Source organism: Hylobates moloch, unplaced genomic scaffold (genome assembly GCF_009828535.3).
Source record: "Hylobates moloch isolate HMO894 unplaced genomic scaffold, HMol_V3 SCAFFOLD_4, whole genome shotgun sequence".
NCBI classification, from domain to species: domain Eukaryota; kingdom Metazoa; phylum Chordata; class Mammalia; order Primates; family Hylobatidae; genus Hylobates; species Hylobates moloch.
The window spans coordinates 34,316,296-34,339,153 of NW_026652279.1; the positions used below are offsets into that span (position 1 = coordinate 34,316,296).

Consider the following 22,858-nt stretch of genomic DNA (forward strand, 5'->3'; position numbering starts at 1 on the left):
CAAATAAAATAACAACTCTTGAATAAAGATAGTAGGCATATGGGTTTTTATTGGAATATTTTTTTCAGTGTTTTTGTGCATTTGAAAGTTTTGTAGTAAGAAGCTGGGGAGGAGCCCTATTTCAAACATTGGAAGATCTTCAGGATATGGTGTCAAGTGAACGAAGCCCCACACAGAGCAGGATCTGTTGCGTGTTTCTTTGTGTTTAGGACTGGGGTAAAAATTAGGATTTATATTTGTATTTGCTTGTAAAGAGGCTGAGACACTAAGAGACGAGTTTAGGGGAAGATGGGGAATTGGGTGGATGGGAGGAAGTGGGAAAGGGACCGTCAGTGTACACCTTTCATGCCACTTTGATTTTGTACCATGTGAATTGAATGTCTTTTAAAATGCAATTTTTTAATTAAAAATGAATGAATGAATGAATGAATAACTACAGAAATCAGCCAGGGAGGAAAACAGACAAAGAAAACACAGCCAGATGAGAAGGAGGAGAGCCAAGGAAGTCCCTTTCCAGGTGCACCCCATGACAAGGTCAGCAGGAGCATGTGGTGCTGAGTGAGCCAAAAGCTCAGAAAAGGATGGGGTAAAGGCCCACTGGGGTGGACTCAGCTGAGGGTCGCACAGAGCCTCCAGGCCTGGAGAGAGAATGTAGGTGGGAAAAGGGCCATGAGTGTGGATCACCACTTAAGGAGGGAGGGGAAGAGGGCAGCTTGGGGGCTGTGGATGAAGGAGGGAGGATGGGGATGCAGCTGGCACAGGGAGCAGGCTGGGCCGGAGTGGTTGGAATCAGAAAGGGGGATGCTTCCAACGTAGAGGGCCATTTTAGACTGTCCCCATGTTTTTAAAAAAATGAGTGATACTACGTCCCCAGGGTTGTGAGGTAGGATGGCAAGTTTTGGGAGAATAGAAACATACGGAAGAGATGCCCAGATGAGCTTGTTTGGAGACTAAGCCTATGGGAAGAGGGAGCCTGTCACTGGGCAGCCCTGGTGTTGCCTTGGCTCAGCGTTTGTGTGCGGCCAGCCCTTAGGCTTTAGAGTGTGGAAGAGCAGCGGCTGCGTCCAGAGAGATGTTCCACATGGAAATGCGGGGTCATGCCTCAAAAATTCAACACAGAATCACCATCTGACCCAGCAACCCCACTTCTGGGTATATACCCCAAAGAATTGAAAGCTGGGACATGAAGTGATAATTGCACACCCATATTCACAGCAGCATCATTCACAATAGCCAAAAGGTGGGAACAGTCCAAATGTCCATCAACAGACAAATGGATAAACACAACGTGGTCCATCCACAGAATGGAATATGATGCAGTCTTAAAAAGGAAGGAAATTCTGACACACACGACTACATGGATGCACCTTGAAGATACTGTGCTACATTAAATAAGCCAGACACAAAAAGACACATATGGCCTGATTCCACTCAAATGAAGTCCGTAGAGTAGTCAAATTTATAGAAGCAGAAAGTGGAATAGAGGGTGCCAGGAGTGTAGGGGAAGAGAGAGTAAGAAGGAAATGGGAGTTGGGGTTTAATAGCTAGTATGAGTTTGCCAGGGCTTCCATAACAAAGGACTGCAGACTGGGGCCTCGACAACAGACATTTATTGTCTCGCAGTTCTAGAGGTGGAAGTCCAAGATCAGGGTATCAGCAGGGTTGGTTTCTCTGCAGACTCTCCTTGCCCTGTAGATGGCTGCCATCTCCCTCACATAATCTTCCCTCTATGTCTGGGTTCTAATCCCCTCTCCTTACAGGACACCAGTCGTTTGGATTAGGGCCCACCCTACGGACCTCATTTAACTTAATCATGTTTTTTAAGACCCTATTTTCAAATAAGGTCCCATTTCGAGATCCTGGGGGTTAGAGCTTCAACATATGGATTTGGGGGACACAAGTCAACCCATATCAATTAGTATGGAGTCTCAGTGTGGGAAGGTGAAAAAATACAGAGTTGCACAATAATGTCGTTGATGCCACTGAACCTTACATTTAAAAACGGTTCAAACAGCAAAATTTATGTTATGGATATAATAGCACAGTAAAAAGTAAAAATAAATTTTAAAAGAGAAAAAAGCTCAGAAGGGCAAGGAAAGGGGGAGTGTTGCTGAGAGGGTAGTGGGACCCCCGGGCCCAGTGGTATGGTCAGAGAGACCGTGGGATGGCCACTGGGAAGGTGGGTGCGGGGAAAGGGCCAGTGGGAAACACGGGAGCTTGGGGCCTGACAGCAGGAGAGTCTCCAAGCTGGAGATCTGGGCAGCCTGTCAGTTCCAGGTGGTGACCGTTATTACTGCAGCAGCCTCCCCAGAGGTGGCAGAGGCTTAATGAGTGCTTCAGGCTCTCAGCAGGGAAGGTCTGGGCAGCCCCTCTGGCTGTGTGGTCCCAATTCTCCAGAAGCGCTTTCTTTTTTGCAGTTTTCAAACCATCACAGCTGCTTTCAGCCCGAATGTGAAGCCACAGCTAGTGAGTTGTTTCTATAGCGACTGATGTCCTTCAAAGAGGGAGAAAGTGGAGGGCTCTGAGGAAAGAACAAGGGGGTGAACAGCACAGATATGTGACAGATTAAACTCAAGAGGGAGAGTGTGACCTAGTTTCACTGCAGCTTCGTCGAGACGCTTTCTGGCAAGCACACCCGATGACTGCATATTATTTTATGTGTGTCATATTATCTTCACCTAAAGCTGTAAGATGAGGGGCTGAGTGTACCACTCTACCTGGTGAAAGGCCAATATTCAGGCACAGCTGCCAGGGACAAGGAACAGGGAAAATGCAGGAAAATTCTGAGCCTTCTTCGTCTTACTCCCGGCCACTTTGCAGAAAACTGGGCATGCTGAGGCTCTCTGTGCACCTCTCCTTTTTCCCTTCCTTGGAAACCACCCCCAAGGGAGGCTTTGTAGTAGGTACACCCTGGCTCGTCGCTTCCTAGTGGTGTGATCTTGGGCATGTTCCTCAACCACTCTGTGCCTCAGTTTCCTAATCTATAAAAAGTGGGGAGAAGAATTCCAATGTTCAAGAGTGGCTGGAGAGGGTTAAATGAGGTGACACGTTCAGGCGCTCAGGAGAGACAGTGATTGCAGTGAGGAGAACTCTGGGCTTGTGTAGGAGTCGACCTGGTAACTGCAGCTCTCTCTCATCTCCTGTTCCTTTCCAGTTGGCCACGGACAGAGCGAAGGGGAGAGGATGGTAGTGTCTGACTTCCACGTTTTCGTCAGAGATGTGTTGCAGCATGTGGATTCCATGCAGAAAGACTACCCTGGGCTTCCTGTCTTCCTTCTGGGCCACTCCATGGTAAGCAGACCACAGAAGACCCAGGTTAAATCCACCCTGGCTTCCAGCCTTGCAGGGGGAAGGGGGTGGCCCTGACTTCCTGCCCCCCACTGCTCTCTGCCTGGCTGGCGTGATGTCTCCCTTTGTGCACTGCACTTGGAGTTCCTGGGCAATTCCGTGCTTAGGAAACAAGGGAGGCTGCCAGCCGGTCCTTAGCGAGCAGCTTGAATATGGGGCCTCTTGGAAAACTGATCTTTTTCTCAGCGCTCTTTGGCCCACTTGGTGCCATTTCATAGGCTACTAAGAGCCACTTCTTGGAGCGGGGAATAGTTCCTTCATCAATAAGAAGCACACGAAATGTCCCCAAACCCTATGTGCTTGTTTCAGAATTGAACTCAGATGACAAATGATAACTAGGGACAAAGGGTCCCCGTGGAAACAATTCCTTAAAGCTTATTCCAACTCCTTCCACCTTTTAAATATGTAAATCAAGCAAATATAATCTTAAAATGTAATTGAGCAAATGTAATCTTAAATCGGGGTCCTTAAACTGGCAGCCCACAGGCCAAATCTACCTATAGAAAAAGCAGGCTGGTTGGCTGACCAAGATATATTGAACTGCTTGAATTTGAATGCCTGGGGACATCTGACCAGGGCAGGCCTTGACTCCCACCCCATGGTCGCTGCCTGGCTCTGTTCTTACATTTCTCTTACCCGCCCAGCCCCGTGAGCATTTGCGGTTGCAACCCTTGCTTTTAAGCACTTTTGTGCTTCAGCAAACAGGTGAGGCCTCTCTCCTTCAGCACCATCCACGTTCACTCCCATTTTTCTTGGAATTTAAATTTCTAGGACCTTTACTAAACCAGGAAAAAGCATAGTATAGCAATCTATTATTATGATCAGATTACCCCCCACCAAAAAAAAAAAAAAAACAAACCCTCCTATTAAGCCTGTCGGGATGGAGGAATTGGGGTTTTGCCAGCTTTGGGCTTGAAATGAAGTGGGAACGTGTTATTGTTTAACTTGCGGCCCACAAGCAGGAACCTTATTTATATCTCTCTGAAATGTTTGCTCTTGGAAAACCCAGAGAAAAAAACATGTGTAATAAAATAATTGCAGATCTAGTTTAGCCAACATTTGATGGTGCCTCTTCCAAGGTAGTCCTCCTCAGGGCTCTTGGCCAGGACTGCAGCTTAAGAGGACTGCACTGGTTGTGTTTATTAGAAATGTGTGCACTGGTGCAAGCCGAACACAGCAGCTCTGCCCGTTCTGCATTACAGGGAGGCGCCATTGCCATTCTCACCGCCGCAGAGAGGCCGGGCCACTTCGCCGGCATGGTACTCATTTCGCCTCTGGTTCTTGCCAATCCTGAATCTGCAACAACTTTCAAGGTAAAAGGACCTTCCAGTTTGTACAATTCCTGCAGGTTCCCCAGGACATGGGGCTTCCATTTGTAGCCTGAGTCTGTGTAAAAGGACCAAAGGCCATCCTTGGACCTCAGACACTATTGCATAAGGGTTTGGACAAATATCCAACACTGTTGCCACAGGGGTTCTGTAATTTCTAAAGGCAGGTGCCATTTTCCCCCAAGACAAAAAAAAATGCCTTCCTGTTTGTGCATGTTTTATTGATGAATTTTAAAAGGAGAAGAGGTTAGACTTGTTATTTGTCCAGCAAAGTCACGTTTGTTAACAAGTCACACTCAAGGCCTGGGCTGTTTTTCACTGATTATTTGCCAACCTCAGCAGAAAATGAACAGTGAGTGGAACTGCAGGAACTCCTAAGTGCAGTATGGAGTCGCATTCACTGCCACGCTCCTCCGCCCCAGGCACTTTCAACCTCTGACTGTTAGGGATCCGTAATTTTGTTTTTCTGGTTGGAATGACCCATAGGAATGATATAACCTGTAGGTACTGAGACTCTAGGCTGCTTTTGCCAAGGCAAATAAACCAACAAATGATACCTAGAGGTGGAGCAGGCACCTTCTCTCCCCGAGAAAGGAGATGAAACCAGTGGCCTCGACAGGCCTGCTTGCTTGTGACTCTGGCTTGTGGACAAGGTATTGGTTTATACCTGGCTTTGGGGACATCAGGCTTAAGGTAGATACATAGCCGCAGTGAGGGTGGACAATCCCAACCCCATGTATCCACAAGGAATCCTCGGTCTCACCCCAGCGCTGGGCAGGGGCTGCTGCCTCCTGAGCCAGTTCTGGAGATTCTCAAAGGAGAAAGAGGTGAGGCAGTAGGTCATGGGGCCAGGTGCACTGGGCAGCCATCACCCACAGGCTTACCGTATGGACTGTGGAATCATTTAAATAGTGACATTAGCTCTTATTCCCCCACCGCACTCTCCTCAACACAGCACAAGGAATGAAACCTTATAAGAACATCCTCAAAGGGTTTCCTTCAGCCCATGACCACAGACTTGCTCCTGGCTCTAGAGACAGGCTTTCAATTAAAAACAGAAAATCTCAGCCATCTGAAATGGGGCTCGGCTTGGCAAAAGAGAAATCAGAGACTATCTGATAGTTTAGCCAGAGAATGATGATTTACTTAGTTTGCAAGAGAGATGGATGATATCTCCTTTGAATTTTACTCCAGTTTAAGGAAATCATGGACTTACTGAAATCGACTATCATGAATGAATTTCAGTGCCGTGTAGGACAGTACCAGGGGTCTGTCACAGAGTGATCGAGGTCCCTTAGCATCACAATGCCCGGATGTGCACTACCTCTTCATCATTGAAACGTGCGGGGGGAGTCATGACCTACTCAACATCTCCCGTGACTATGGTTCTAATTATCTAAGTAGAATAAGCAGGCCCAGACTCAGCGGCAGGGCGTTCCCACTGCATTCCATGGGATTTGCTATATGCAGGTCTGCAAAATTCAGCCAATGCCAGGCATGCACTGTGCTCTCACAGGCATTGTCTCACTTAACTCCCCTCCAGCCCAGGAGTAGGTTGTAGCAGCACTTTCCAGATGGGAAAACCTGGGCTTAGGAAGGATGAATGGCTGGCCAGGATTGTGCAGCCCTTGTGATGGGTTTGAATCCAGGGCTGCCCACTCCCCATCTAGGATATTTCCCCAGGGAAGAAAATGGATGTTTCTGCAATGGATGTTTTCCCTTACAGAAAAGCCAGGGACCACAGGACTTTTCAGATAAAGTGCACCAGGGGGACCCTGGCAGCTGGGCCTGGAGGTGGGACCAACAAGGGTTTCCTCCCAGAGCCCCCTGGGCTCCATACTGACCAGGGGAGGGGGCACTTCTGGGCAAGGCCGCTACTGTGACCTTTCAAAGCCTTCCGCTAATAGATCACCTTGTGACATTCAGAGCCAGGTGCCCCTGGGGGAACACAGGTCTCCTCTTATTAACCAAGACAAATGAGGTTTCCCTTTGCCCCAGACTTGAGGGCCCAGCCTCCCCTCCCTGAGATCTGTTGCTGCTCCTGCATCTCTGGCAATTTTGGCTGACAAAGTCCATGATGCATTCGTCCACACTGCCCCTGGAAGGCTTCATCACTCTTGGCACATTTTCTAATCTTGTCTGACAACTTTCCTAAAAGTCTCACAGGATCTATTTTTTAATGTAATTTAAAAGTTTTAAGAATAAGACATTTCTATGGTTCAAAATTCAAAAGATATGAAAGAGGATGCAGGGAGAGTCTCTCTCCCGGTTGGTGTGGGCAACAACCCATGGTACCAGCGAGAGTCTCTGCATCTCCCGTCAGCGCTCACTCCATTTGTTCTTCTTTTTCACACAAATGGGAACTTGTTCCATGCATGTTGGGGGTACTCTGTGTTTGCTTTTGTTCTTTTGGTTGGTGTGTTTGTTTTTGTGGGTTTTGGGTTTTATTTTGTGGCTTGTTTAGCAATCTTTTTGTGCTCCTTCCCCATCAGGCCCTACCAAGGGTCCCACTGCAGGGATAGGTCCTGGTTTAGGGAGGGTGCCCTGGGGTCATTTCCAGTTGTTTGCTCTTATGAACCTCAATGATGGAACAGTTTCTACAGCCCACCTCCTCCCTCCAGCGTTTTGTTTGGGAAATCTGTTTGGTGGTGGCGCTGAGGGGCTTCCCTGAGTGTGGCTGTGAGTGGTAGCAGAGCAGAGTCAAGTCCCAGCCTCCTGACTCCTCAGACAGTACTCAATCCATCAAGCCGTTCAACAGTTTCCCGGCACCAGGCACCTTCTAGAGCAACTCCCCCAGTTAGTAAGGGGCAGCGTGAGACGCCCAGTCTGTGAGTACAGCCTGGCCTGTGGAAGACGGCCAGCCCCCACGCCCTGCAATGTGAGAACGCCAGATCGCCCCCACCCTCCTAAATCTCGCCACCATCTGGTTCTTATGTGGATGCTGGTTTTCAACAAGCTGGGATATATTTAGCCTGGAGATGAGACAATGAGGACGGATGGGGGGCCCCAAACATTGTCTCTGCTGAGAAAGTGGTTTCGCAAAGAAAGTGGCAGCAGCAGAAATTCAGAAATAAAAACTCCATGCATCTGAACAAATCTGGCTATTTGTGAGGTCGCTCCGTGGGGTTTTTCACCATGGCTCGCGGCTCGTGCCCGGGTTCAGAGGTAGAACTGTGGCCCCCCAGCTGGAAGAGTGTCAAGCTCCAGGTGCCCCTCGGGATTTCCCACCCTTAGTTGTCTGGGACAGCACTCAGGAGCAACTGCAGGCTGCAGGGCCCCTCCTTTCTCTGGGAGCCTCTTAGAAGAGAAAAATCCCCCTGGGCTAAGCTTGAGGGATGGGGGTCTCAGCCTACCGGGAGAGTAATCATTCTAAACGACCTCTCCCTGTTGCCAAGGTTGTCCCTTGGGTTCCTGGGGCAGGGATGCAGGAGTCAGCCAGTGCTTCAAGATACTCCCACTCCCTGCCAAGAAGGGCACCTCGCCCAGTAGGGAGAAGGGGGTTGCCGCTGGGAGCCCAGTACTCGGTGCCTGACATGCATTGTCTCCATTCCTCTCCAGCACCGCCCCGGAAGGAAGGGAAATTATTCCCAATTTGCCGATAAGGAAACGAGGCCAAATGTCTTGCTAGAGGTCAGCTTGAGCACCAGCTCAGACCAGCTAGCATGCCAGGATACTCCCTTTCACCCCAAAACACACCTGAGATCAGCTTCCCTTAACGGAGCCCACTCCCATCTGAATGTCACTCATCTGTTTTTAGCCATAGAATCCAGAAGGCCCTTGGGGCAGTGGAAGGTTGCAGGGAGGGAGAGGAAACAAGTGGAACATGGCCACTCTTTCAAGCTTCAGGTGAATTTGGACCCAGGATCCCGGAACTTAGCCATGCACTGGCCCTTTGGGCAGCAGCAGTGAGCCGCCGTGGGGGTTAGTTCACCTCTGTCCTATGGGCACCTGCTCTCTAATAGCTGGGCGTTGGGCTTTCTAGACATCTGTGATTCCAGGAACCAGCTGTCTTCCTAGCAAGCCTCCTGCCACACACCTTTGCTGAGCCCCTGATCTACCAGGAAACAAGTGTCCTGGCCGTCCCAGCGAGGGTCACTGGGAAAGGGGCACAGCACTTTCTATTTTATGGCTGCCTTAAGGTGAACTCTCACTCTCAAGAAAATCTGGGGCAACCCTGAGGGTCCCTGCTGTGTCCCCCACATGGCCGTCCCATGACCCTTGTCATAGTGCTGCCCCACGGAAGGCGGGGAGTCCTAGCCTCCTGCGCACAGGTCAGCCTGCAGGAGCCACTTAGGAAATAGCATCTGTAATTGCCTTCCTCATGGCAAGGCTTTCACTGGCAGAAGTGAAATTCACTTAGAAATGATCACAGGGAGCCATTAAAACCTTCTGGATCAATAAAGGCATTTGTGCCTGTCTCTAGTATTTAAAGTGACAGGCGTGGTGGTGCATTGGGAACGCCCCTCAAGCCTCTTGCTCATCAAGATGTTGACTTCAGCTGTGAGAGGGTTGCCCTGTTTGTGGGTGACTGCATCATTTGTTGCAAAGCTGCACATCACGTGCTTTTCCTGAAGTCTCTACTTTGAATGACATTTGCTCATTCATTCAGTCAACCAACACCTATTTATTGGGCCTCTCCTTAGGGCCAGAAGCCAGGAAGAGAGTTAGGGATCTGCTCCAGAGCGGTTGGGTCTCCTGAGGCTCTCCCAGCATCCCTTCGGAGTTAGTTTAATTATCCCTGACTTATAGGTGAAGAAACTGAGATCATAGACTTTCTTGAGGATTCAGAATCAAAGTTCAAATCCAAATGTGCCTGCCTCGCGTCTCCGAGTCTGGTTTCTCCATTTCATCACTTGTCTCTTCCGGGGTTGGGGTCTAGTGACTGTGTAGCCATTTGTCATGGGTTTTGGCCCCAAATTATCCTCAGGCGACGACCCCTGGGGTCTGGGTTGAGCCGGCATAATTGGGAGCTCTGTGGTTACACAAACCTGGCTTCACCGGGGTCATGGGGCAGGTGCGGGGGATCTCACCTCAATGGGGGAGCCATCCAGGGGCTCCTCTCTCCTCAGCTGGATCCAAGGCTCTCTCAATGCTCCTGTAGGATTATTCGAGGATTTTGAAACACTTGATGGAAAAGGCATCAAGAATGTTAAAGTTTTGGATTCCACGTCCTTTTTGGGTGAGCAACTCCCCTCTGAGACTTCCCTGGTGTGCTCACTGCTCAGGGTGGAGGTGGTGGGAGAGCAGGAGCAGCAGTCTTCTGGTCGACCTCGACAATGTGATCCATCTGGGTGTGGGACCTGCCATGACTCCTTCCTTCCCCACTGCTTCCTCGTCATGCCGCCTCAATGGCCCCTGCTCAACCGTTCTGCCTTCCTTCACGCACAATCAACCCACTTCCTCTGCTTAGCTCTTTCTCCTCCCATCCTACCCTTTCCTCCTTCAGGAGAGAGTAGGCTCATGAAATCAACAAATCTTAAAAGAGCAGCAGGGAAAGGGGATCTCTTTTGCAGGTGTTAAAAGCATCCTGCCCCTGCATGGCAGCTCTCCTCTTTCTTGGGGCTTTTATGGGGAAGAGGCTAAACACCTAATTTGTTTTAAGACATGAAGTTATCATTAAAAGACTTGCCTCTACACAATTGAGTCTTGTTAGAAATGTGGCTTGGAACTTACTATGCAGGTTTAGAAAAAGAGCTGAAGATCAGGGCTACGCAAACATCTCTTATGGTGGCTCCTTTGAAAGGGCAGCTTGCCCTGCAGGGATGTGCGCACCCCTATCCTAGCCAGCGCCTGTCAGAAGCACTTCTGCTCTGGCTGCACACAGGATCACTAGGGAACTTTAAAAAGGCGCTGATGCCAGGGCCCCATTTTGGCCAATACGATCAGAATCTCTCAGGGCAGCACTGGGAGGAGGTGTTTCTGCTGTTTCATGGACACACACACTGCCAGCCCCTGAGACTTCACCACGCACACGAATGCCCAAGAGCCCTGCGAAGCTACAGATCCTGACCCAGAAGCCAGGTGGCCCTGGAGCCCCTGGTGCTGCTGGTGTGAGGACCACACTGAGCAGGGAGGCCCTGGGATGTTGGGATGGGTGTGCTGTGCCCGCTACCATACGCCAACTGGATTGAAGGAACAGAACAGTACAGACGGTTCCGTCTTCCTGGGAAGACAGGGAGTTACAGATCATTTTAAGGGAATCCCAGGTCTCTAGAAGTCTCCTTCATGGGTTTCTCTTTCTGCACCTTTCCTGTGAATGGTGTATCCACCCAGGTCCCCTCCTGCCTCTTTGTACACTCTCTCTGGTGTAACTTGCACCCAGGGCTTCAGCAACCATCTATGCACGGAGAGCTTTCTGTTCTTGGGGTGGCATTCCTCGGGATTTAGTGCCAGGACACATCTGTGTGTGCATTCACTGGGAAAAGTCTGCAGAATCTGCACCAGGCCTTCCTGGAGGGTGTGTTCCTCCATCTACATTCGTGATGGAACAACCAGTTATTGTCGCTGGGACACCAGTGCCTCATCTACACCATCAGCCATGGGAGTTTTACTGTTACAAGCTTGTCCTTTTAGGCACATTCCCTCATCCTGAACCTGCTGGCAGCAGCTCCTTTAGGGGAGCGAGGGTGACTGCTTGTCCCATCCGTCCTTGGGCAGCCAGCTATCAGCTGGATGCATGCAGTGGAAGTCACCTTCTGCCTCCACTCCTGAGCAGGATGTGCTCTCCCCACCTCTCCTGTTTGCGCTTTCAGCAATAGATCATTCACAGCCATAGGAGGGGGAGGCCTCCCAGTCCTTGGCTTTTTGTACCTGGAAGGGGATGGTGAGGCGTTCAGCTGCCAGGAATCACTTCCTTCCCTCCAGGGACCAGCCCCTTGCATTGTTCATTTTCTAAAGCAAATACTTCTCAGGAAGTGGCTCTCCTCTTTTTTTTTTTCCTATGAAGCTCTTTTCTTAAAAGCTTCCTTTAACTGCAAAAAGTTCCCCCGTTCATGGAGGAAGAAAATCACGCTTGCTGGGTGAGACGACAGAATAGGGTTTGCTGTAATTCTCTCCTGGAGGCAGGCTCTCTCTCTGGCTCTCTGTTCCCCCTTCCCCATCCTCTGTGAAATCACTTCAAGGATGGCTCAAGCTGCGCTGATCCTTGAGGCGCCAACAGCCTAAGCTGTCAGCATCTTCTCCAGAGCCTGGAAGTAGAGGCCTTGTCACTTTTTGGTATAAAAGTTTTGGGTTATGAGGTGCCAGCAGCAGAAACATATGTTCAAGGATGAAGGTAAGTCTGTCTTCACAAATGACTGATCCTGAAGACGGACCGGCACCTCCAGGCCCAGGTCCCTGCAGAATCAGGTGATGGGTCTCCAAAACACAAATGGTGGCACAATGAGAAATCTGGTGGTGGGCTTGGACGAAATGGTATGGATTCTGGGTGGTCTCTTGCTTTCACCTCTGTGGCAGACACTGCTGAGGTGCTGGGTCCCTGAGCCTTTTCTTGGCTCTGAGCCATCTGGTCAGGGAATGGGTAGGAAGCTGGCTTACATAAAACAGCCATGTCCCTGAGAAGGCTGTGTGGGCCCCAGCAGGCAGGTGGGTTGACCTGGGAGCAGCGCCCGCAAGGCTGGCATTTGCACACCATCCCATCACACAGAACCTTCCTGCGGTTCCTGAGTGTGGCAGGGATCCCCCCGCCACAGCTGGCAGCCCCATGTCTGCTCTGGCTGCACACAGGATCACTAGGGAACTTTAAAAAGGCACTGATGCCAGGGCTCCACTTCGGCCAATACAATCAGAGTCTCTCAGGGCAGCACTGGGAGGAGGTGTTTGTGGTGTTTCATGGACACACACACTGCCAGCATCAGGAAGTAGTGACGGGGTACTGAGAACAGCAGGATATCTAGAAGTGAGTTCTTCATAACTGTGGCACACAGAAGTCTTCCCTCACAGTGTGGCCCTTGACCACTACTGCTGGAGGAGAGAGCTAAGGCCCTGGAACACTCGTCCTTACACAGCCAGAGTCTAGTGAAGGCCACAAAACCACAGCCCACTGCCTTTATGCACTGATCCACTCCATTTTCTCATTTTTAGATTGTTTTAACCTTTGAAAGCACAGATCCCAATGTAGATGAGCTCCCAGTTCTTGGAGTTCGCAGACATTTGATCTGTGTTTGCAAATACCCCAATCTTGTGCAGAGTTCCCAGAATTCCAAGTTTTCCTTTCCCAGGCTCATTCTTGGAGCTGGCCCATGATACTAGCTGGACTCTTGAACGTTCCTGACCCATCATGGCCACCCTTCAAGGCTTCTGATTATGCAGACACACCATGCCCCGCACAGTGCTCGAAGTCAGGCTGCCGCATGCTTCTATACATGCTCTATTCAGAGCAAGACTCTGTCTCAAAAAAAAAAAAAAAAAAAAAAGATCGGGAAACTGTGCCCAGTGCACCAGAAGGTGGTTCCTCGGTGCCCATGAGTGCCCTTGCCCCCTGCCAAGGGTACTGAGCTACATGCCCTGTGCCCTTGATGTGCACTGAGAATTCACTGCTTGCCACCTTCCGTCCAATTCTAATTTCAGCATTTCACAGCTCACTTTTGAAATAGCATCTTTCATCCCCAAATGTCTGTGCACATTGCAGAAATGAAAACAGCCCCTCTCTGAAGGCAGAAGTGTGAGATCCGGGTTCTCTGTTTTCCTGGGAAAACAAGAGATCCAGAAGGAGAGATGGGGGAGGGGGTAGGAAGGTTTGGGCCTGAATCAGGCTCAAGTTCAATGAGTACGTCTTAAGCTCCTGCTGTGTTCCCTGGGCTTTTGCACACAGGGTGTTATTCACCTTCCCCGTGGTCCTCTGCGGGAGGGTCAAGGTCCCACTGGCAGCTGAGGAAGCGGAGGCTCAGCTATGTGGAAATCCCAGCCCATGTTCACAAGGCAGTAGAGCTAGGAATCAAACCCAGCTCTCCTTCCCTCTGCCACACAGCCTCCTCATTGGGCTGGTGCTATTTCTACTTCCCCCCGAGAGAAATGGATGCACAGTTTCTCTGTGTGGCTCCTGTGGGCCCTTCCTCGCTGTCCTGCTTCGTACTCAGCTGATCTGGGTGATTCTGCACCTGCCGTGTATTTTCAGTATCCCAGAGAAATGGCCAGAGCTCATCCCAGGCAGCTCTTGCCAGTGATGCAAAATTACAACCCATGAGCGATCATGGGGAGGGTATAGAGCGGGCAAAATTCAAACATGACTTCCCGCCTTGGATGCAGCGGCTGCCTGGCCAGCTCCCCCAGGTGGAGCAGAGCCAGGCTGAATAGAGGCTGAGTCAGAAGCAAGAGTCCTTGGGCATGCAGGCTTAAGGACGCAGGCTTGGGAGATGAACCTGGCTGATGTTCAGTTTGGGCATCACTCTCTTTAATGTACTGTAAACTGTCACTGCGGAAGAGCTGGGCGTGGATGCCACTTGTACTCACAGCTCTTGTTTTCCCTCCCCGGCTAGGTCCTTGCTGCGAAAGTGCTCAACCTTGTGCTGCCAAACTTGTCCCTTGGGCCCATCGACTCCAGTGTGCTCTCTCGGAATAAGACAGAGGTGAGAGGCTTACCGAAACCCCAGGGGTAGCTTGGGTGGCTGCCCCCATGGGGTATCAGAGTTTTGGCTCCAGCCTTGGCATTCTCTGCTGCTCTTTCACCGAGGCCCTGCGCAAAGTGACGAGGACACAGTGGTGCATGAGACATGGTTGGCTTCAGGTTTGGGTGAAAGGGTGGGTTGGCTATGATGCCTGAGCTGTGTTCTAAACATGAAAGGAGCCAACAGTGGAAGTTGAGTGTGTACCAGTCAAGTCTCTTGTTTGCAAGAGACAGAAACCCACGTCAAAGTGATTTAAGCAAAAGCAGGGATTTTGTGGTGAATGGAACTGAAGGCTTCAGACATGGCTGGATCCAGGGCGTCGAAAGTATTATTCTCCATCAGTCTCTTCCCAGCTTTCATCTCCCCTGGTTTAGCTTCATTCCCAGACAGGCTTTCCCCCAGTGAAGGCCAAGAGGGCCACCAGCAGGTTTACCTGAGCAACCCCGGTGGAAAAACAGCACCTCTTTCCAGCAAAAGTCTCAGGGCTGATTCTTACTGACTGATTGTCCAGGCCTGGATTATTTGTCCAGGAAAGAGGGGTAGTATCATCCCCACCCACTGAGAGTAGAGGAAGGGGATCCCTGGGGGTAACTCAGAATAGTGGTAGCAAAGGAAGGACAGACCCATATTGCAGATGAGCAAACTGAGCCCCATAACGTGGGATAACTTGCCTGGGGTCAGCCAGTGGTGAGGCTAGCCTGGGAACGTGGGTAGTTGTGGTCTCCAGCTGTGCTCTGTCTGGGTATGGGAGAGGGACCCTGTGGGCTTGCAGCTAGTGGGTAGGAAGCATCCAGAAGACACCAGCATTATCTTCATGATTAAGCAAATAAGTTTGCCACTCTTCTGCCTCAGTTGACCTCTTGCTTTAGGAGTTTGAAATCATTGGATCACTGGCTCCCTAAAAGGCCCTGGGAAGTGGAGTGCAGTGCTCTGGCATTCTGGGGATATTCCCAAACTTCCTTGGGCTGTTGGACTCTAGCTTCATTATAAAATGTGGCCTCCTGGCCCTCTGAGTCTCTTAGAGAGTGGGCAACTCAAGAGGAATAGCCCGTGGTGTGTAGGAAAGAGACATTCTAGATCAGGGGTTGAAAACTCCCAGGCCTCTGAGGGCCAGCTGCTTAAAAATCAGACTGGTGAGAGATTCTAGCGAGCCATGAGGCCTGTGTGGAGCCAGAGGGCATCTGATCCATCCAACCCATCCACATTAATTTAAAATTCTAATATAATTTGGTTTTTAAAGCCCACAGTGCCTCCCAAACCTACATCTTGGGGGCAGGTCGGACCCATCAAGGACCAGTATGTGGCCCCTGGTCTTTCCGAAAGAATATCTGAGTAAAGGAAAAAAACTTTAATTCCAAAAAGCAGATTCATATGGTGAAAGAGCACAACTTCAGGACCCAGAAAGACCAAAGCCAAATATACACTGTTTGATTTAATCCTGACATGAATGAGATCGACATTAACCCCATTTCACAGATTAAGAAACTGAGGCTTGGAGAGGTTAAATAACCTGTTCGAGATTGCACAACTAGTCAAGGGCAGAGATGGGATTTTAGCCTATTTTATTCGAAAGTCCATGCTTTGGTGCCTCCCTCTAGCTAGTAATTATGATCATTAAGCTCTGTTTCCTGTTTTACAATTGATTGCTGGTCCACCCAGCCCATGGCCATGGCCATTGCTCTCTGTATGGGACCCACTTTGTCAGGGAAACTCAGTGTGGGGCAGGGGCTCCTGCACCTGCCTGCATCCCTCATAATGGCTCTAGCTTGAAGGTGTGGTGTCTGGTAAAACCAGTGATCTTTGTAGCAGCGGTGCCAGGACAACAGTAGGTTTGAGAAAGACAGGTCAGGGAGGGAGGGGCCTCCCTTTGGGACAAAGCTCCCAGGTGCAAATCTAAGTTGTTTATCTGAGCACCTGAAAATACACGGGCAAAGAGGAAGAAAAAAAGAGGTACTAAAAAGAGATTCCAAACCCTCTTTATTTAAAAGCATCCAATTTCAGATCTTTTCTCTCCTTTTTGCAATAATGAGAAATTCCTCGGCCTTACTCAGGACGGAAGCACCTGGTGGGGCTCCCCTCCTCTGTTCCTGCCCCACCCACAGCCCCCATCTGAGCCCTCCTGCCTCGGGTTTCTGGCTGGCCAGGTCATCAGTTATTTAGAAACACTAATAAACGTCCCTGCTGAGAAGACATGAGGAAGGGAGGTGGCCGGTCAGCCCCCAGGCTGGACTGCAGTTGAAAAAATCAAGAGCATGCCTTTCCCTCCCTCGCCTGCCGCAGCTCTGCGTCTCCCTCTGAACGTTCTGCTGAGCTTTAAAAATAGCAACGCCGAGGGGAAAATGTGTTGGGAAAGGCATCTAACATCAGGGTGTCTTGAGGCACGTCTTTAGCTAAGACATTTCCCATGGAACCCTGCAGCTATAAAAGCCTCAAACCGAAAAGAAATGTTTGCCTAACAAGCTGAGTGAGCAGGACTATGGGGGATGGGCCACTGGCCGGGAATCAAGGGTGCAGGAGCCTGGGACTTGAGGGTGCACAGGCCCCGGGGAAGATCTGGAATTCTGTCTGAAGGGAAGCAGTTTGGCTCTGTTGCCAGAATGTCAAAAGCAGAATGTTTGGTGTTTGCTGTGACAAGCATTCTCACAACCCACCCAGGACTGCTAGCGGGCTCTCTTCACTTGCATCGCCCCACAGCTGCCACCCTGTAGAGCCACATTCTCCGTGCATGTGTGAAGCCTTCAGGAAAAAAGGCATACGAGGACTTTTTATTGTCTCAACACTACCCAATGCACAATGATGGCATCATTCTCCTGTGCCAGACACTAGAGCCCTTCTGGTCTCAGCATGACCCCAGGAAGTCAGTCTTATTACCAGTATTTGTGGTTCTAGAAGTGTGGGCCCAGAGAGGGCAAGTCACTTGCCCAAGAACACAGCTATTGCGGGCCAAGTGCCCTTGGCACTCAAACCCAGGGAACAAAGAAGTTGCTACACAGACATTTATTATGTTTGTCAATATATTTAGGGTCCCTGATCAGAACATCAGAATACTGACACGGTAATCATTCCACCCCAAAAAGGCTTTATCAGAATGTGATGAATCCCTTCCTACTCTGAGATGCCTTGAACATGATTCTAAAGAGTTCTATGGCCAAGGACGCTGTGGGAGGAGGTGAGGAGGAGAGGTTGCTCAGCATCTGCCCATACCCTCAGCCATCCACATACTCAGGCGGAATGCACTGCTTCCTCTCCCAGGCTGTGGAAGGGGTGGAGGCGGGAGGCAAAGAGGCCATGATTCTGAGCACACCTTGAGCTAGGAACCTCAGCTGCTTATCTCTTGAGGCCACTTGTCTTCTAGAGCCCAGTCTCTGTTCTTTATAAGTACCCTGGGAGGCCCTTCCTGTGCATCTGCTAGTTTATATTCCCTCAGGCAGGCCATATGCTGAGTTCTGAGCACCCAGGAACCGTGAGGAGTGGCCACTCAGCTTCCTTTTTTGTCTCCCCTGCCTGGTGTTTCGGATGTGCCCAATGTCGAGGAGTTGGCTCCAGGTCCCCCTGTTGCCTGCCTGTCCTGCACCCATGCTGCCCAGAGGCCCTCGGAAGGCTCCTGCCGGGTCTTGGAAAGCTCGGCCGTGCCGAGGCCTTCGACTTAAGCATAACCACAGCTAAAGATGGGCCTCAGCCTCCCACACTGTCCCCAGGACACAGCCTCCCAGGGGAGTTCCCTCCGAGAACAAGCTAAGAACCTTCCAGCAAACTCGGTTTGGCTAGCAGATTTTATTCTGTGGCTCTCTATCATTCATCACTTACATTCCCCACAGCGTACTTGTCTATTTAAGACAGTCTTATTACCAGTATTTGCAGCTAAAAATTTCCCAATGCCCTAAAAAAACAACAGGCACTAGAAAGTCTCTTGGGCATATGGCTCCATGTGGGGTGGTGGCGAGGAGCGTGTGAATTGCTCTACATTGCTTTTGTGCCCTGCACCACCCTCTGTAGATGTTCCAGCTCTGGACCCGCTCCCAGCCCCACTCCTGCCAGCCACCAAGGCTGGGAGAAATGGCTGTGAGCTCACGAGAGGCAGATCCTGGAAGTTTGATGCTTTAATGGCAGCAGAAAACCAGGGACTGCAGAGACTGTCAGGGAAGCCACAGCTGCCAGCAAGATACAGGACACACTGAGGAGTTCTCTGTGTCCAGCAGGCCCAACTGAGCTTCTTTCTCAGTACCTTTGTGGGTACGTGGGACATGCACATAGTAGGGCCTTGGCAGTGGAGGAAAGAAAGAAGATGTGGGCTCAGTTGGGCTCCCGTGGGAACATAGCCTGGGCAAAGCTCTCTCAAAGACACCTCTCAGCTGTTGTGAATAATGCTGCTGTGCCCGTGGCAGTGCAGATATCTACTCCAGACCCTGCTTCCATTCTTTTGGGTATGCATGTACCCAGAAGTGGGATTGCTGGGTCATATTCTGCTGGTAATTTTGGAGGAGCCATGCTGCCATTTTCCACGGTGGCTGTGCCATTTCACATTCTCACCAACAGTGCTCAAGGGTTCCAGTGTCCCTACATCCTCGCTAACACTTGTTAGGTTGTGTTTTTTTATAGTAGCCATCCTAATGGGTATGGAGTGGCATCTCAGTGTGGCTTTGATTTCTGTTTCCCTAAAGGTTAGTGATGCTGAGTGTCTTTTCATGTGATTTTTGGACATTTGTATGTCTTCTTCTTCTTTTTTTTTTTTTTTTGAGATGGAGTTTCTCTCTTGTCACCCAGGCTGGAGTGCAGTGGTGCAATCTTGGCTTACCACAACCTCCACCTCCCAGGTTCAAGCAATTCTCCTGCCTCAGCCTCCTGAGTAGCTGGGATTACAGGCGCACGCCACCACACCAGGCTAATTTGGTATTTTTAGTAGAGACGGGGTTTCTCCATGCTGGTCGGGCTGGTCTTGAACTCCTGACCTCAAGTGATCAGCCCGCCTGAGCCTCCCAAAGTGCTGGGATAACAGGCGTGAGCCACTGTGCTGCGACCTTGTATGTCTTCTTTAGAGAAATGTTTGTTCAGATCCTTTGCCCATTTCTTTTCTTTTTGCTATTTCTTGTCTATTGTTTTTCTTTTTCTTTTTTTTTTTAATTTAATTTAATTTTAAGTTCCAGGATACATACGCAGGACGTGCAGGTTTGTTACATAGGTAAACGTGTGCCATGGTGGTTTACTGCACCCAGCAACCCATCACCTAGGCATTAAGCCCCACATGCATTAGCTATTTATCCTGATGCTCTCCCTCCCTCCATGCCCCTCCTCCTGACAGGCCCTGGTATGTATTGTTCCCCTCCCTGTGTCCATATGTTCTCATTGTTCAGCTCCCATTTATAAGTGAGAGCATGTGGTGTTTGGTTTTCAGTTCCTGCGTTAGTTTGCTGAGGATAATGGCTTCCAGTTTCACCCATGTCCCTGCAAAGGACATGATCTTGTTCCTTTTTATGGCTGCATAGCATTCCATGATGTATATGTACCACATTTTCTTTATCCAGTCTATCATTGGTGGGCATTTGGGTTGATTCCATGTCTTTGCTATTGTGAATAGTGCTACAATAAACATATGCGTGCATGTATCTTTATAATAGAATGATTTATATTCCTTTGGGTGTATACTCAGTAATACCCAAAGGGATTGCTGGGTCAAATGGTGTTTCTGTTGTCTTCCACAATGGTTGAACTAATTTACATTCTCACCAACAATGTAAAAGTGTTCCTATTTCTCCCAGCCTCACCAGCAACTGTTGTTTCTTGACTTTTAAATAATCGCCATTCTGACTGGCATGAGATGGTATCTCATTGTGGTTTTGATTTGCATTTCTCTGATGATCGGTGATGTTGAGCTTTTTTTCATGTGTTTCTTGGCCACATAAATGTCTTCTTTTGAAAAATGTCTATTCATATCCTTTGCCCATTATTGATGGGGTTGTTTTTTTCTTGCAAATTTGTTTAAATTCCTTGTAGATTCTGGATATTAGACCTTTGTCAGGTGGATAGGTTGCGAAAATTTTCTCCCATTCTGTAGGTTGTCTGTTCACTCTGATGATAGTTTCTTTTGCTGTGCAGAAGCCCTTTCTATGCAGAAACTCTTTAGTTTAATTAGATACCATTTGTCAATTTTTGTTTTTGTTGCAATTGGCTTTGACATTTTCATCATGAAATCTTTGCCCGTGCCTACGTCCTGAATGGTATTGCCTAGATTTTCTTTTAGGGATTTTATAGTTTTGGGTTTTACATTTAAGTCTTTAATCCATATTGAGTTAATTTTTGTATATGGTGTAAGGAAGGGGTCCAGTTTAAATTTTCTGCATATGGCTAGCCAGTTTTCCCAGCACCATTTATTAAATAGGGAGTCCTTCCCCCATTGCTTGTTTTCATCAGGTTTGTTAAAGATCAGATGGTTGTAGATATGCAGTCTTATTTCTGAGATCTCCATTCTGTTCCATTGGTTATGTGTCTGTTTTTGTACCAGTGCCATGCTGTTTTGGTTACTGTAATCTTGGAATGTAGTTTGAAGTTGGGTAGCATGATTCCTCCAGCTTTGTTCTTTTTGCTTAGGATTGTCTGGCCCATTGTTTGCTTTGCTCATTTCCTAATTGGGTTGTTTGTTATTTGTTGTTAAGTTGTGGGAGTTCTGTATATGTTCTGGATATTAACCCCTTATCTGGATATTAACCACATATACAAATATAATTCGCAAGTATTTTCTCCTATTCTGTGGGCTGCCTTTTCCCTCTGCTGATAATGTCCTCTGAGGCATAAGGGTTTTTTTCTTTCTGATGTAGTCCAGTTTATCTGTTTTTCTTTTGTTGCCTGTGCTTTTGGCGTCATATCCAAGAAGTTGTTGCCTAATCCAATGTCATGAAGTGGATACCTTGTTTTGGCTGAACCATGTGAAAGTAAACTGCAGACACCGTGATCCTGAATGCACCTGAATACTTTCGCCTGGGTTGCCCAAGAGGAAGGACTCAAAACAGAGGCTTCCACACAGGACCCCATGCCATTATCACATTTAGGAAAAGTAACAGTCATTCCCCCTTGTTGTCCTCGATCTAGTCCATGCTGCAGTTTCCACAGTTGTCACCATTTAAGACTTGAGACTGCATGATTTTGCTGTTCTGTGATCAGCAGTTATGAAAGTGGTCCTGCAAGACCCGGGAATTCTTTCTTGTTTCTCTTATTATTCCTCAAATCCCTGTGCCTGTGAGAAGGCGGAGAATGTGGTGGCTGCTTTTTCCTTTCCCTTGGTGGTCACCTAGGAGCACTTCTGTGTTCAGAGCCACATTCCAGGGCCCTCCACTCCAAAGGACAAAAAGAGGTTGACTTTTTGCATCACTTCTGGTTGTGAAGACTCCGAAGCTCTGCAGAAGGAATCCTGGGGGAGGAGACAGTGTTGGGGCGGGGCTATGCAAACAGCTTTCCACATTTGCCAGGGCTGCGACCTGCAGAGCCATTCCTAGCTCACTGCTCTTAAAAGCGGATGCTAGGACAGGATGCGGTGGCTCATGCCTGTAATCCCAGCAATTTGGGAGGCCGAGGTGGGCAGATCACCTGAGGTCAGGAGTTCAAGACCAGCCTGGCCAACATGGTGAAACCCTGTCTCTACTGAGAACACAAAAATTAGCAGGGCATGGTGGTGTGTGCCTGTAATCCCAGCTACTCGGGAGGCTGAGGCAGGAGAATCATTTGAACCTGGGAGGCAGAGGTTGCAGTGAGCTGAGATCGCACCACTGCACTCCAGCCTGGGCGACAAGAGTGAGACTCTATCTCAAAAACAAACAAACAAACAAACAAACAAACAGATGCCAGGATGTCCAGGAGTTCAAACCTTCATACTAAAAAGTAATTTGGAGGAAAGAATGCTCATTAATTTGCACACCCTTGATTTAAGTGGCAACTCAGAAATGTAGGCTCATCCTTGATTATCCTCTTTCTGTCCAAAATGGCACTGCAGCTTCCAGGAGAGGAGAATGTGGAGCAACATCTTCTTTCCAAATGGCCCTGATCTGGTTCAGGAATTTCAGCCACCGAGGCTGGGTGCCAGCTGGGGCTGGCCCAAGGCAGGGTAAGGTCATTGTGGGGACTCAGGCCTCCTGGTAGGCATGGCTTGCTTGGGTCTATTGAGCCGGGGAAGCTTTCTGCTGAGTCAGGCAGGGCCTATTTCCCCTCTGCCACCCTGCACCAACAAACTTTCTCAGGGCTCCCACTCCAGCCAGGCTAGAGCTGGAGGCTGTGACACCCCATGAGTTGCCCTGTTGTTCCTGCCGGCCAGGCCCATCAACTGCAGTGGTCCAGAGGGGAAAGAGGCGGTGGGCTCAGTGGGAAGAGCACAGGCTTCCAAAAGGACCTGAGTCTGGACCCCGCTCCATCTCCTCAGTGTGACCTTGGAAGCCACACTCAGTCTTGCTCTTCCTCAGATCCCTCCAGATGACTGCACAGCCACCTAGCACGGTATGGATCCTAGCAGGTAAGAGCTGTTGCTATCACAGCTCTGACAGAGGCCCACTGAAGGAGGTGCTGGCAAAGATACAGGAGCCTGGGGAGAGAAGC

General features: G+C 49.4%; 1 protein-coding gene across 6 annotated transcripts in view; it reads left to right on the forward strand.

Moving 5' to 3' along the window:
- The window catches only part of MGLL (monoglyceride lipase), a 135,467-nt gene that overhangs the window by 99,521 nt on the left and 13,088 nt on the right, over window positions 1-22,858 (forward strand). For 4 of the 6 annotated variants that reach the window (XM_032149879.2, XM_058437365.1, XM_032149878.2 and 1 more), the window contains exons 4-6: window positions 3,155-3,291; window positions 4,551-4,661; window positions 14,153-14,242. In XM_032149879.2, the coding sequence (XP_032005770.1) occupies window positions 3,155-3,291; window positions 4,551-4,661; window positions 14,153-14,242 (338 nt within the window). The remainder of the gene's footprint in view (window positions 1-3,154; window positions 3,292-4,550; window positions 4,662-14,152; window positions 14,243-22,858) is intronic. The other 2 variants (XM_032149881.2, XM_032149880.2) reach the window with 1 other exon arrangement.